We start from the raw sequence: 13,874 nt of genomic DNA on the forward strand, positions 1-13,874 counted from the left end.
GTGACTCACAGCTGTCTGTAATTTCCATTCCAGGGGATCCAGTGCCCTCTTGTGGCATCTTCAGTCACCAGGCATGCACACAGTGCACACACAGGCAAAGCACTCACATTCGTAAAATAAAAATAATAAACCTATACAAAGGGTTGCCAACCTAGGACTTGATAAGAAGCACAGCTGTCTGTATGAAATACTTTGCTTTCACTAATTCAGCTCCCATGAACCTCCAGGCCAGGGATGCCTTTTCCAGTCAAGTGCTGAGATTTTTGCCAGGAAGTGAAGTACTTGCAGAAGCTGATAAGATCAAGAACTCTAACTGATTGCTCCACCCGTGCAAGAGTGTCACATCACTGTAGGTCTTAGGAGAAAGGAAGTGTAGAGTAAAACATGGGCTGAGGGGAAAGGCGGTGTGTGTGTGTGTGTGTGTGTGTGTGTGTGTGTGTGTGTGTGTGTGTGTGTGTGTGTTCGCAGTGGCTGGGGTGATGGCTCCAGAGGATGGAAAATAGGCGGGGCTCCCTCCTGGACTCTTCAGAAAGAGCTGGACCCTAGGACGGCAGCAAAGGTTATAAATACCATTTTGGAAATTCCCCAGTATCGATTGTCAGTTGGAAGTCCAGTCAGTGTTCCTTATAAAAGATATTTATAGCTGATCAACATATTCTCAGACACACCCAAACAGGGATTAGCCACAGTCCATGGTAAGTAAATACTGCATTAGCAGGGAGGTAGAGATCTCATGGTCGCAGCTGCTCCACTGGCTTAGAGATTCTTGTGTTTTACAAGTTTTAGAAATTATCCCTGAACAACAATGGGAAATATTTATTTAATTAAGAAGTAGAGGTCCAAGGCCACACAGAGAGATCCTGTCTTGAAACTCCCCCAAGCCCCAAAACAAACAAAAAACCAAAAAGACACCCAAAAGCAAGAAATAGAAGTCACTGGGTGATCCCAGCACTTTAGGAAGCAGAGCCAGGCTGATCTCTGTTAGTTCAAGGTCAGCCTGGTCTGCAAAGCCAGTTCAGGGTCACACATAGAATCCATGTCTAGAAAAAACAGGAAGAAGAAGAAGAAAGAGGAGGAGGGGAAGTAGGAGGAAGAGGAGGAGGAGGAGGAGGAGGATGAAGAGGAAGAGGAAGAAGAAATAGCAGTTTTGTGTAGTAGTAGAGGTCTAACATGGTGGTGCACGTCTGTAGTCCTAGCCTGGCCTATATGAGCTCCTATCTCAGGAAAAAAAAAAAAAGAAGCTTTTCATTCTGTCAGTGCCATAAAACCACAAACCATAAATGTTTGGGAAGGAGCCAGGCCTTGACTCTTTCATGTCTGGCAACCTGGCTTACCACTACGCCTACCATATACCCCCTACCTCTCTCTTTTCTCTCTTTCTTTTTGTTTCCTTCCTCTTCCTTCCCTTTTCTCTTTCTCTCTAACAATATAAATCACCATGAGTTCAGGGACAGACATGCTGGCCCTTTAAAATAGGGAGGAGTAGTAACTTAAAATTTATTTTCTATATTTAAAGTATAAAACATGATGCTAAGAGATACATATACAGTACAGTGGTTATTATAATGGAACAAATTAAGAAATCTATCACCTAACATAGTCGCCCATTTTCTCTCTATGTCAGGACTATCTACTCATTTAGTTAAGACGCAGAACAAGCACACTGCTAGCTGTAGGCTTCGGGGATGGGAGTTCTTTAACCTTTTCATTCAACATCTATGCATCTTCTGACTTACAGCTCTCTACCCTCACTACCCTCCTGCTAGCTTTGTGTCTGCCTTATTACAGCTAGCATAGTGACTCCCATGCCCATCCGTGTTGTGGCTAATGGTAGGGATTTCACTGTTGCTATTTTGGTTTTCTGAGACTAGCCTTGACTTGGCTGTGTAGTTAAGGCTCCTTCCACCTCACAAGTAATGAGATTACAAGCATTTGTGTGCTCACATGCAAGCAGATGCGTTCAAGTGCCTGAGGAGGAGAAGGTGTTAGACCCCTTGGAGCAGTAGTGAGTAGCCCTGTGTGGCTGGGAACAAAACTCCAGGCCTCTTGCAAGAGCATCAGATGCTTATAGGTGAGCCACATCTCCAGTCCCTTAAAGGAGACGTCTATGTGTCTCCTAACACATCATAAATATGGGCAACACTCCTTGTAGGGCTACGACCCCAATGAAGCCCTTCTGTGAACACACAGCAAAAACCTCAGGTGTCACTATAGCAGTGGGCACAGACTCCATAACTCCACGTAGAGACCCATGGCTTGGCGTGCACGGGGTCATTGGGGATCATTGGGGTCATGGGTACTGGGCCCACAGCTGTGAGAAAATTGTAGTTATTACTACAATTATACATGGTGGGAGAGGGCCTAAAATAAGCAAGAAAAAGAACTGTGGTTACAGCTACCAGTGAAAAGGTAGTACATGAAACTCGGCTATTTCTTTAGCCAATTTTTAAAAAATGTGTATTTGTGCCTCTTCGTGACTGTCAACTGTGTGTGGGTGCCTACAGACACCTCCTCTTGTGAGTGCTGGGAAATGAACCCCGGTACTCTGGAACAACAGCCTGTGCTCTTAAGCACTGAGTCATCTCTCCTGGGGAAAGAGGGCTGGGCAGGTCAAGACATCTGGGAAGGAAAGTGGACGGTGAACTAGAGGCACCAGATGAGTTTTGGTTTTGTTTCTTTCTTTTCAGGGTCAGGAGCTGTTGAGACAGTCCCAAAGAGGCAGTTTTACGTCAGCTTGACACAAGCCAAAGTCATCTGAAAATGATGAGTTCATTAAAAACCTTAAGAACCTCCTTAAAATTAACACTCCAGGAGTGGTGGCTCACATCCTCAATCCTAGCACTTAGGAGGCAGAGGCAGATGAGTTTCTGTGAGTTCAAGATCAGCCTAGTCTACTTAGTGAGTTCTAGAACAGCCTGGGGCCATCACACAGAAAAGCCCTGATTCAAAAAACCAAAAACCAACCCCCCCCCCAAAAAACTGAACCAAACAAAAAACAAAACAATAAAACAAAGAAGCTTAATTAAGAAAATGCATTCTTGAGATGGGGTTGTAGGGTATTGAATCTGGGTCCCTTGGAAGAGCAGCCAGTTGCTCTTAACTGCTGATTCCTTTCTTTAGCCCATATGTTTTTTAAATGTGTATTTGCGTCTCTTCGTGACTGCCGTCTGTGTGTGGGTGCCTACAGGCACCTCCCCTTGTGGGTGCTGGGTATTGAACCAGGGTCCTCTGGAACAACAGCCTGTGTTCTTAACCACTGATTCATCTCTCCAGCTCCCCGACTTTGAACAATGTTGAGTGCCCCTAAAATTATATGTACCTGTTATGAGTAGTAGTTTAGTCTTATATCAGAATTCAGCATGAAAATTTGACTTTACTTCTAATGCTGTTTGTCAGTTACCCTCTGTGTTTTCAGCTAGTCTGGTAGCCTCAAAGGGTGGACTAGGCAATCTTCAATGCAAGGAAGTACAAAGTATGCAAGTACTCCTTATAACTTTGGCATAAGCCTATTATACTTACGTTTACAACGATAAGGCTATAAATTACCTGTCATCATTGCATATTAAAAGCTCACGTAGTGAAATGCGTAATATGTATGTGCCACAGAAGCGCCAGGCCGGATGATAAAGAAAAGAGATAGCCATGGTTCACCTCTCCCACTGACTCAGGCTCTAATCTAGCCGGACCCAAGTCTCTACGTCAGTGTCATCACAGGAGCGGGACACAAGGTGTGAGCTCCAATGCCTGTTACCGGTTGGCTGTGAGCCTAGAGTGAGACTGGTTTTTTTGAAGCAGGTCTCATACCTGGAGGTGGGTTAGAGTGGATTCCTGAGAAAAGTAAGAGTTCTGTTCTCTAAATGGAAGTCCAGAAAATAGACCTGGCATGACACGGCAGGTCCACGTAGTCAGAGGCAGAGGGGGAGTGAAAAGAATGAGACACAGGAAGTGGCATAAAGGAGAGGTGGGTGGGAGCAACAGGGTAGATAAAAGAGCCTTTTCCCTGGGGGAAGTAGATCAAGTCAGTCCCTAGGAGGCACCTAGACCTGGCTTAGAGTCTCAGTGTTCAGCCACCACTTGGGAGACGTGAGGTAAAGTGATGAAATCCTAAGATTCAGTAGCATCATTTTCATTCCTTCCTCCCCCTCTCCCTCCCTCCTTTCCTTCTGTATCCCTGGGTGGTCTTGACTTACTGGGTAGCCCAGGCTGGCCTTGAGCTTACAAATATCCTTCTGCCTCACCTCATGAGTGCTGGAGTTACATGTGTGAGCCAACACATCCCAGCAATGTCCTCAGTTTCAAACTTGAATACTGAGTGGATGTCTCCAGTCTCCAAGGGAAATGGGTCCAGGTTAACAAACAAACAAATTGTTAAAAAAAAAAAAAGCAGTAGTTACTCTGACTTAAACAGGAATTAAAGTTTCACAGCACATCATGTAGTAATATTTGACTAAATCCTGCCTTTAAAATTTTAACAGCAGCATAAAGATTTTGCTTTATAGTCAACAAAACAAGAGTTGAGATGACAACTAATGGGTCCATTTTTAGAAGGGAGAATGAGTCAGATTCATGGCAGAGGATTTGGCCTGGGTCTGACAGCTCACTTCGTGCTGGAGGGCTTGTCAGCTTCCATACGGTATCCCCTCACATTTGACAGGCAAAGACAACTTTCTATTTGTGGCATCCCACTATCAACGGATGTTTTACAAGAACAGACAGGCAATGGACAAAAACAATCATTTTCAATCCTGATTAATTTTGACTTTATGTAACGCGCGCGTGCGCACACACACACACACACACACACACACACACACACACACACCTATCGACGGAATATAGTAAACAAGGAACAAGGCAATTTGCTTTCTTTCTGCAAAGGCTTTAGAACTGCAGGTTAAATAACAGTGGTGGTGTAGCCTTTAACCCCAGCACTCAAGAGGCAGAGGCAGGTGGATCTCTGAGATCAAGGCCAGTTTGAGGTCTACAGAGGGAGTTCCAGGACTGCCAGGACTCTGTTACACAGAGAAACCCTATCTGGAAAAAACAAACAAACAACAACAACAGAAGGAAGGAAGGAAGGAAGAAAGAAAAAAGAAAGAAAGAAAGAAAGAAAGAGAGAAAGAAAGAAAGGGATCTAGGTTAAAATGGAAGAAAAACTTGCCAAGGTAGAGCCAGCTCAGAGTGCAACAGTCATGGTGGTCCTTGGGGAAGAAATGGAAGAGGATTGCTGATGCGCTGCAACTGCACTGGCCATGGTCACAGAGGACAGATAGAACAGCCGCCTATGCAGGTGTATGGCCTCAGAGGGCGTGGGAATTAGGTGACAGGTGGAGTTTGGGGGAATCCTCTGGGACAAAGCGAGATGCCCAGCCTGTTCATAGTGGCTCCACGGTCTCAGCTGCTCTCTCTGGGGAGAGGGGTGCAAGGCTTGCAGGATCTTGGCATGGGGTGTGAAAGTTGTATGTCTTTTCAAAACTCAGCCCCTCCAATGCCATCTCATACTGTAATTCACCTTTCTATAACTAATTATTTTTTAAGGTCGCTTGTATTCTATGCCTTTGTCCCATTTTAGAAGGCTGCATATGAGCGTGTATTACAAAGGAGCTTTTTATTCGAAATTGAGAAGCCGCCCACAGACTTGTCTTTTCCCGATACTGCTTTGCACTGAGCTTATCACGTCACCATTTAATTGCAACGTTATTTCCTGCTTTCTCCTGTGGATACAGAAGCTTCAGGGACAACCATGCTTTCAATGGACTGAAATCTCACAAATTAAAATGAACAGTGTTGGTTTCCTCTAAGCAGTGTCCACAGGCAACTCGAGCTGTGGAAGCTTCCGGTACAGAATTTGCTCACTGGTAACAAGTGCCTACTACGCAGTAGCTGCTCAGTAAACATGCACCGGGTGAAGCAAATCAACCCACGTGCCAGGCTGCAATTCTCCAGCGACGCAGGCATGTTTACAGTCCTGAGCGGTTCTGTGGGCGCTGTCAGGCCATTCCTCCACACCCAAGAGGCTTCTTCCCAGAAGCAAACCCTCCACCTCACAGATTAGAAAGCTTGCTGCTGAGCAATGCCAGGCTGCTATTTCACTCATAACTGTTTACTGTAGATCTGTAAGAAGTGCCTCTCAGAATCACTACTCTCATACCCGCTCCTTCCCCGCCTCAAGGTTTTCGTCCTGCTCTGGTCCCACGCTGACAAATGGATGGTCGTCATCCGATTTTCCCTTTCACGCTAATCCAGAGTTATACATTTGTTTCCCAGGATATTAAGGGGAGGGAGAAAGAGAGAGAGAGAGAGAGAGAGAGAGAGAGAGAGAGAGAGAGAGAGAGAGAGAGCAAGTGGTTTTTGTTTTGTTTTCTTAAGAAAAATGTGTAAAGTTGAGCCTGTGGGTAAAGCGGTGCATTTTAGAAAGACAAGAAATGATTGGCAGGCAAGGTTTGTGCTGTCTGTCAATTGAAATCTCACAAAGTAAAACAAACAGTGTCTGTTTTCTATAAGCAGTGCCCATGGATCAGGAGGTACAGAACGCGACATAGGATTGTTGGGCAGGTAGGTAGGTAGCGGACAGACCGTGTGTTACTGTGCATTAACTCAATTCCTGCCACATGCTAGGCAAGTGCTCTAACCACTGAGATATACATCCCCAGCCCCTCAAGGAGCTACTTACCATAAAGACATAGGAAGCAAAAAGGATTCACATAAGCTGAATGTGTGGAGGGCTCCTCCTGTATACACCACACCGTATTTCCCCGCAAGTACATCATGGTATCCCTCTTGGTGTTACATTCAATAACAGCTCCCCAAATGCTATTCTATCTGTAGCATCCTAGGAACAAGGGAAAAAAATAGATTACATGCTCCATTTTAAAGAATGTGCTCTCTTTTCTCTTAGTCTGTTTTTGCCTTAGGTGATTCAAGGAAGAACAGTTTTCAGGTCTCTTTTTCTAAGGCCAGGGCAAGTTCTCTGAAGGTGAGGTTTGGGACCACACTTTCTAGTCCTTTGCAGAAGGGCAGTGGCATCCTCAGGGTTGCCCTCATGGAAGAGACGCTTTGAAGTATGGCAGTTCACTGCCCCCATAGGAGAACAACACGTTCGTTCTGCAGAGTGTTGGGCTTTCCTCTTCCTGTGCCTAAGCCTGCAGTGCTACCCCTGCGACAAATACAACCGTCTTTGAGAGGGCCTTTTTAGGTATTCCCCGCGACTGGCCTTATCTTTTCCAGGGTTCCTTCCTGCTTCCTACCTTCCTGTCCTATTATCATCGTCTGTCTAAACTATATAAGGTTTGCATATATTTTCATCAGGAGGACAAAGGAAGTTTGTCACATGCTTCAACATTACCTTCATTAAGCTTGGCATGGGCATGCGCACCTCCACTCCCAGCTATTCAAACAGCTGAGAGCGAAGGATCGCTCAAGTTCAAGAATACATAAACGACACACATACTGAGACCTCCGTTTTAAAAAAGAGAGAAAGAAAGGAAACAGATAAAATAGTTAAATTTCTTGAAAAAGTTGTCAATATCATGTGCAAAGTTAAAGATAAAAGGCTCAAATCACTACCAATGAGCAGCTAGTTTTTGTGTACATACATGTATGCATGGTGTTTGTGTGTGCACGGATGCGTGCAGGCGCACCTGCCAATGTGGGCATGTGTTGAGGCCAGACGTTGATGCCAGGCCGTCTTCCTCCCCTTTCGTAGTTGAGATAGGGCCTTTCATGGCGCCCACTGCTTTAGGCTTGCTTTCCTGCTCAGCCAGCCCCTGGTCTCTGCCTCCTCAGTGCTGGGATTAGTGTGGAGGACTTTTTATTTGGGTGTTAGGGATCCAAACTTGGGTTCATATGCTTCCATGGCAAGCACTTTACCCACCCCTGTGCAGTGAGCCCTGAGGAGAGCATGGGTGAGCTCCGAAGCCGTGCCATGCGGTAGAAAGGCAGAAGACACCCAGAGGCGCCGCAACTATAAGCAAGTATGCAGATGGGAGAGAAAGAGAAGAGAACCAACCTTGTGTGGTGTGTGACTATAAAGACAGCGGAACTGGAGACACGAGGGTGCTGAGGAGCATCCTGATGGTGAGGTCCTGACCATGTCTGGATCCATGGCCCTGCAGCGGGTCTGTGTCAATGTCCACGGCCCATGTTACCACCCAAGGCCATGTAGATGTCCCTGGTCTGGACTGACTCCCGGAGCCATCTCTATGTCCAAAGGCCTAAGAGTTGGTCCCAAACTTCACCAGCTACAGCACTTGGGAGAGCCAGCCCTGCCCCTTGCCTGGGCAGCACAGTAAAGCTGGCCCTGCTGGAGCAGGTGCAGGAGAGCTGGTCCCAAGGGCATGAGCATGTGACAGCTGGCCCTGCCTCTCACAGGCTGCAGCATCGGTGTGGGCTGCATTTCCCCTGGGCAGTGCCATAGAGTTGGACATGGGAGAACTGGCCCTGAGGGCATGAGAGCAGTAGAACCAGTCCCTTCTTTTGCTAGCTCCCACATAATGGAGAGCTGGCTCCGCCCCTTGCCTGGGCAAAGCAGGAGAGCTGGCCTTCCTGGCTTGAACAAAGGAGAGCTGGTGGCCTGCACAGCACAGCTACCACCCAGGCTCAGATCCAAGGCCTTGAGTTGACCCACCCCAACATCTACCTCATCTCTGAATTGCTGGAGTGTGTGAAGGGGCCAGGCTTGCAGATCCGAAGCTGCAGCATCTCTGTGACACAGGGCAACAACAGGATGTCCCAGAGAAGTCCCAGTGAGGATCCAGGATTGATAGATAGCTTAGCAGAAGCCAAGGGCCTCAAACCAGACCAATGACTCATGGCAATGAACATTTATAAGAAAAGTTGTTTGGGCAAAAGGATGTACTGTGTGACACACACCATGACACACTGCAGCTTCCACGGAGATTTTTTAAAATGTTTCCCTCTCTCTCTCTCTCTCTCTCTCTCTCTCTCTCTCTCTCTCTCTCTCTTTACTTTTTGTTTTCTTTGGAAGGAGCTTGCAAGGGTGGAGAGCGAATATGTAGGGGTGAGGAGATGAGTGGAATTGGGGTGCATGATATGAAATTCACAAAGAATAAAAAGTGAAAAAAATTTTTTTATCAAGCCGGGTGTGGTGGCGCGTGCCTGTAACCCTAGCACTCAGAGAGGCAGAGGCAGGCAGATCTCTGTGAGTTTGAGGCCAGCCTGGTCTACAGAGACAGTCCAGGACACAGAGAAACCCTGTCTTGAAAAAACAAACAAACAAACAAAATGTTTACCACACAATCTTCCCCAAACTCAGAAGCAGTCAGCCATGGATGATGTCAGTCATGCTGTTTCGTGACAGGCATCTCCGGTTTGAGGCTGTGGAGGAACATATTTGGGAACGCACATCCGCATCCTGGGAGCCTGACCTGTGTTAGTCACACAGCAAAAGGACCAGGCTGAGCCCTGATCTGTAGAGGCAGAGAGGCCAGCCTGTGTATGTGTGTGTGTGTGTGTGTCTTTGAGTGTGTATGTGTGGTACATGTGTGTAGACATGAGTAGGGGCACAGACTTGTCAAGATACAGAGGCCAGAGAAGGACATGACTCTCCACCTTACTTCTTTGAGGCAGAGTCTCTCACTAAACCTGGAGCTGGGGTGGCGGCTAGTGAGCCTCATGTCTCTGGCCTCTGTATATGCACACTCTCTGCTACACCTGGCTTTTTTTTTAGGTGGGTGTCAGGACCCCAACTCAGGTCCTTCCATTTGTACAGCAAGTGATCTCATTCATCGAGCTCAGTGCTCTCCCTCAATTTTTTTTTTTAAATTAGATTTACTGTTTGCTGCACTGTGATATAGGAAAGTCTGAAATCTAATAAGTATTTCTGGTATGGGCACCTCTTATCTAGATTTGAGGGTGGTTCCGGATGCATGAGAGATAGCATGTAGAGGTGTCTGCCACTGCTCCCGGAACAAATGTCTTCAAGATAGGGCTTAGCCCTGGGCATTGAAAGACCTGCTTACACAGACACCACGGCCACAGTGCAGATTGCTGTAGGGGCGGGGACTAAGCTTACAAGGGAGATTTCCTTGTGCTTCATTCATGGGTGTCTTTCAAAGGTCTTAGAACACTGTTTTGTTTTCTTACTATTCCCTCTGTCCCATTTATGATCCCGTAGAAAGGCTCTACACCATTGGGGAAGACTGTCCCTGACACTCCAGGAGGCACAGGACCAAGGGCTATCTGCATACATCATCTGTGACTAGTGGTCCAACAGCAGCTCCAGATGTCACAGTCAGCTTCTGGAAGATTCCTCTTTATGCTAACTTTTGAGGTGACTTTCACTCTCTCTCTTAAAAACCAAAACCAACCCCCTAAAACCTTGCCTACTTAGTCTTTGCAGCCCTGGGATCAAACCCAAGCTACTGCCTGGGTGAGCCAAGCGCACGTAAATTCTGGAAATGTTCATTTTGAGGTCTTTGGTTGGCAGGTCGTCGAAAGGTATTTCTCTGCATCATCTCTGTAGGGATCAGTGAATACATGGAAAGAATGTGAGGAAGGGCTGGTCCCACAGTTCCAATGCATGCTAGGCTCAAATAAAAACTTCACAGTAAGACTCTCATTGGTTGTGCAGACAACAGTATGTAAGCAAACTACTCCAGGGCCCAACCGTAAACATGTTTTCAGAACAAATAAACTCATAGCTAAAAATAAACTGTTTGTGAGGTTAAAAGAGGCTAAGAAGGAAGTAAACCTGAAGTGCTGAAGAATTCTCTCAAGGAAGCTGAAGTAAATAATAGAAACCATGTGCTTGCGTCATGCCAGCCACAAGATGGTATATAAGTCCTGCCTCTAACAGAAGAAGACATCAGACCAACCTCTCTTCTGCCAAATCACTCTTCTGCTCACTTGACCTGACTCCTCTCTACTGACACTATGGGTTGCTGTGGCTGTGGAGGCTGTGGTGGCTGTGGCAGCTGTGGTGGCTGTGGCTGTGGCTGTGGTGGCTGTGGCAGCTGTGGCAGCTGTGGTGGCTGTGGCTGTGGTGGCTGTGGCAGCTGTGGCAGCTGTGGTGGCTGTGGCGGCTGTGGTGGTTGTGGCTATGGAGGCTGTGGTGGCTGCAACAGCTGCACCACCTGCAGGTGTTACCGGGTCGGTTGCTGTGGTGGTTGCTGTGGCTGTTGTGGTTGCTGTGGCTGCTGCAAACCTGTGGTCTGCTGCTGCCGCCGCACCTGCTGCCGCTCCTGTGGCTGTGGCTCCTGTGGCTGTGGCTGTGGGAAGGGCTGTTGCCAGCAGAAGTGCTGCTGCAAAAAGTGCTGCTGCTAGGATGGCTGCTGGCCTCCTGGCCTGTGGGCAGATGACATTAGGACGCAGGCTCATATGCCTAGCTTTTTAGACAGTATATACTGTAATCTCTTCCAGTTCACCTAAATATCAAGATGTGGCGTTTAACAGAAACATATCTGTGTAGAACACAGAAGACTAAGATAAGTCTATGCTCTCCTGGACATGCTTAGCCATAGGTAAATGAGTCAGCCTCCTTGAATTTGCTCATTTATCAATGAAATGATAAAGTTGCACTCAGAATCTCTAAGGACCTCCTCAACTTTAGTAGCATCTGTACCTACTGAGGTCTTAAGACTGAACTCATGGTCCTTCCACTTTTACACTTGGAATATTTCTCTTCTATTCCTCAATCTCACATTGTATATAAAACTTGAATACAGGCTGGTGTGGTGGCACACGCCTTTAATCCCACCTCTTGGGAGGCAGGGGCAGGCAGATTGCTGTGAGTTCGAGGCCAGCCTGGTCTATAAATCGAGTCTAGGACAACCAAAGCTACACAGAGAAACCCTGTCTAAAAACACCAAATCAAACAAAACAAACAACAACAACAAACTTGATTACAGAGCATTGTGATATGTTTATATTTTTAAAATTTATCCTCAGCCCACGATGAACTGCCAATTATAATCTGCATTGTAACAAAAACATGACAAAGTTCATGAAGGTCCAGAAAAACTCACATTAATGATCTCAGCTGAGTGAAAGTGATTTTTAATATATTCTATTATTTTGAAATGTTGACCTTCGATGGGATGCCTGTACTTATATATCTGCTTGCACTGGTTGTATACTCCATGTGTCTTAACTTTAAGGTGTTCCCTTCTTTCCTCAATATAATTTATTAATAAAACAATGGGAAAACACTGTTTCACTATCTTTGATTTGATTTGTTTGCAGACCATTGGAACTGATGCTTTAGCAACACAGGTTGCAAACTCGAGGAAAGTTATAGGAAGATAGACAAGGTTGGACACAGACTATAATAAGGAAATGAAAGCTACAGAAACAAATAGACACAAAAATGGACAGTGAGTCAATAGGATAGTTTTTTTTTTCTGGCTGATGTCAATAATCCTGGGTAGTGTTAGATGGGCAGAGGGGAATGTGGGCCAAGTCTCCATTTAGTTATTTGGGAGCAAGGTTGAAGAAGGTCAATGCATGACTTCTGAGATAGTTTTGTTGTTCCCAGTCTATAGTGGAACACAAGGTAGACAGAGCCTAGTGTTTGCAAAGCAATTTGGTTTGACAGTGACATGCTGTCTTTCCCTTTCTGTCCATTTGTTTGAAGTAGTCACATGGTCTTACTTAGCTGTAAGTGGGCAGAGTGAGGAAATGCATAAATGTGGAAATGAACATGAGAGGAAATATATATACATATATATACACACACACATATGTATATCAGTGGTTAACTATGCTTTATGTGTGTCATATACAGCTCATTCTCTATCAAGACTCTGAACTGATTTAAGGAGACATACTAAGTTAGCTTTGGTGAGTGTTTGCTACCTATTTATATCCCGTGAATTCTTGCTGGGATAAGTTCAACAGGCGAGCAGCAGACTGCATGGTTAAGGCCTGCTTGACATGATGTGAACAGAGGGTTGAGAAGGTAGTAGGAACTGGAAAGCCCTGATTGTTTTAAACATATTACACACCATCCTAGACTCACAGGCATAAGCATGGTCCAAACGGTTGTCAAACGATCTCGGGCTCTAACCTAGATAGTCTACAATTATGGTGAACTCTCTTGTGTGTTTCCCATTCCAGTGTCTTACCAGTTGCCTTTCCTGTACAACAAGGATATACTTTCCCCAGGGTCCTCTGCATCTGGAATGTGGATATGCAAGCACTAAGAATATGCAATGACCAGATGGAACTTTGAGAAAGATACAGAAAGCAGTGCAGCCTAAAGGCTATCTTCTTGCTCCTCTGTCTACGGCTGTTGAAAAGGAACACATTGGACACCGAATCTTCTGAGTTTCATGGTTTCAATGACAGTTTCATAGACCTTAAGATGCAGTGGCAATGTCAGTGTTCCGTGGTTCATTCACCAGCCTGGAGTGCGTGGTGGGGTGCTGATAAAAACCACGGTAGTGGTCCCTGCACCTAAGTCGGTGTGTGCTTGGACTTGCCTGTTCCTGGGGGCAGCTGCTTGGTGTCTCTGCCTTTCTGAAAGCAGCGGAGGCAGCAGGTCCCTTCAGGTAGTCATGTCCTGGGAAGGCTTCCTGCTGACAAGTTAAGCCCTGAGCCTTTCCTTTGGCCTTTTCAGCAATTTTACATACAGAATTCCTCAAGTGCGTCTCTTCTCACTTAACACAGACAGAAGAATCTTTTTTTCCTGCAAGTTGCTCACATGGTTAAAAGAATGTTTTCCTCATCACCCCTTTGTCAAACTTCAGCCAGTTTCAAAGCATAAGGGAACACTGGTTCCCAGCCCATCTGAATAAACTTGTTTGAGCATTCAGATTTCTGGTTTTGTCACGCCATGAGCCAAATGATTAGTGTGCTTTCCAATAATTGGTTTTAGTAACCTTTTTTTTTTCTTTTTTAGCTCTTTTGGCTGCCAA

At 45.9% G+C, this 13,874-nt stretch overlaps 1 protein-coding gene across 2 annotated transcripts in view; it reads left to right on the forward strand.

The window, feature by feature from the left end:
- Positions 1–12,172, forward strand: part of LOC311595874 (uncharacterized protein) — a 171,707-nt gene extending 159,535 nt beyond the window's left edge. The window contains exon 2 of one of the 2 annotated variants that reach the window (XM_084778951.1): positions 10,916–12,172. In XM_084778951.1, coding sequence (XP_084635077.1) covers positions 10,916–11,283 — 368 coding nt within the window. In that variant the 3' untranslated portion in view covers positions 11,284–12,172. Of the gene's footprint in view, positions 1–10,836 lie in introns of those variants that run through there. The other variant, XM_084778952.1, reaches the window with a different exon arrangement.
- Positions 12,173–13,874: the final 1,702 nt, after the last annotated feature.

This window comes from Acomys minous (assembly GCF_964271855.1).
Source record: "Acomys minous genome assembly, chromosome: 4".
Classification (NCBI taxonomy): domain Eukaryota; kingdom Metazoa; phylum Chordata; class Mammalia; order Rodentia; family Muridae; genus Acomys; species Acomys minous.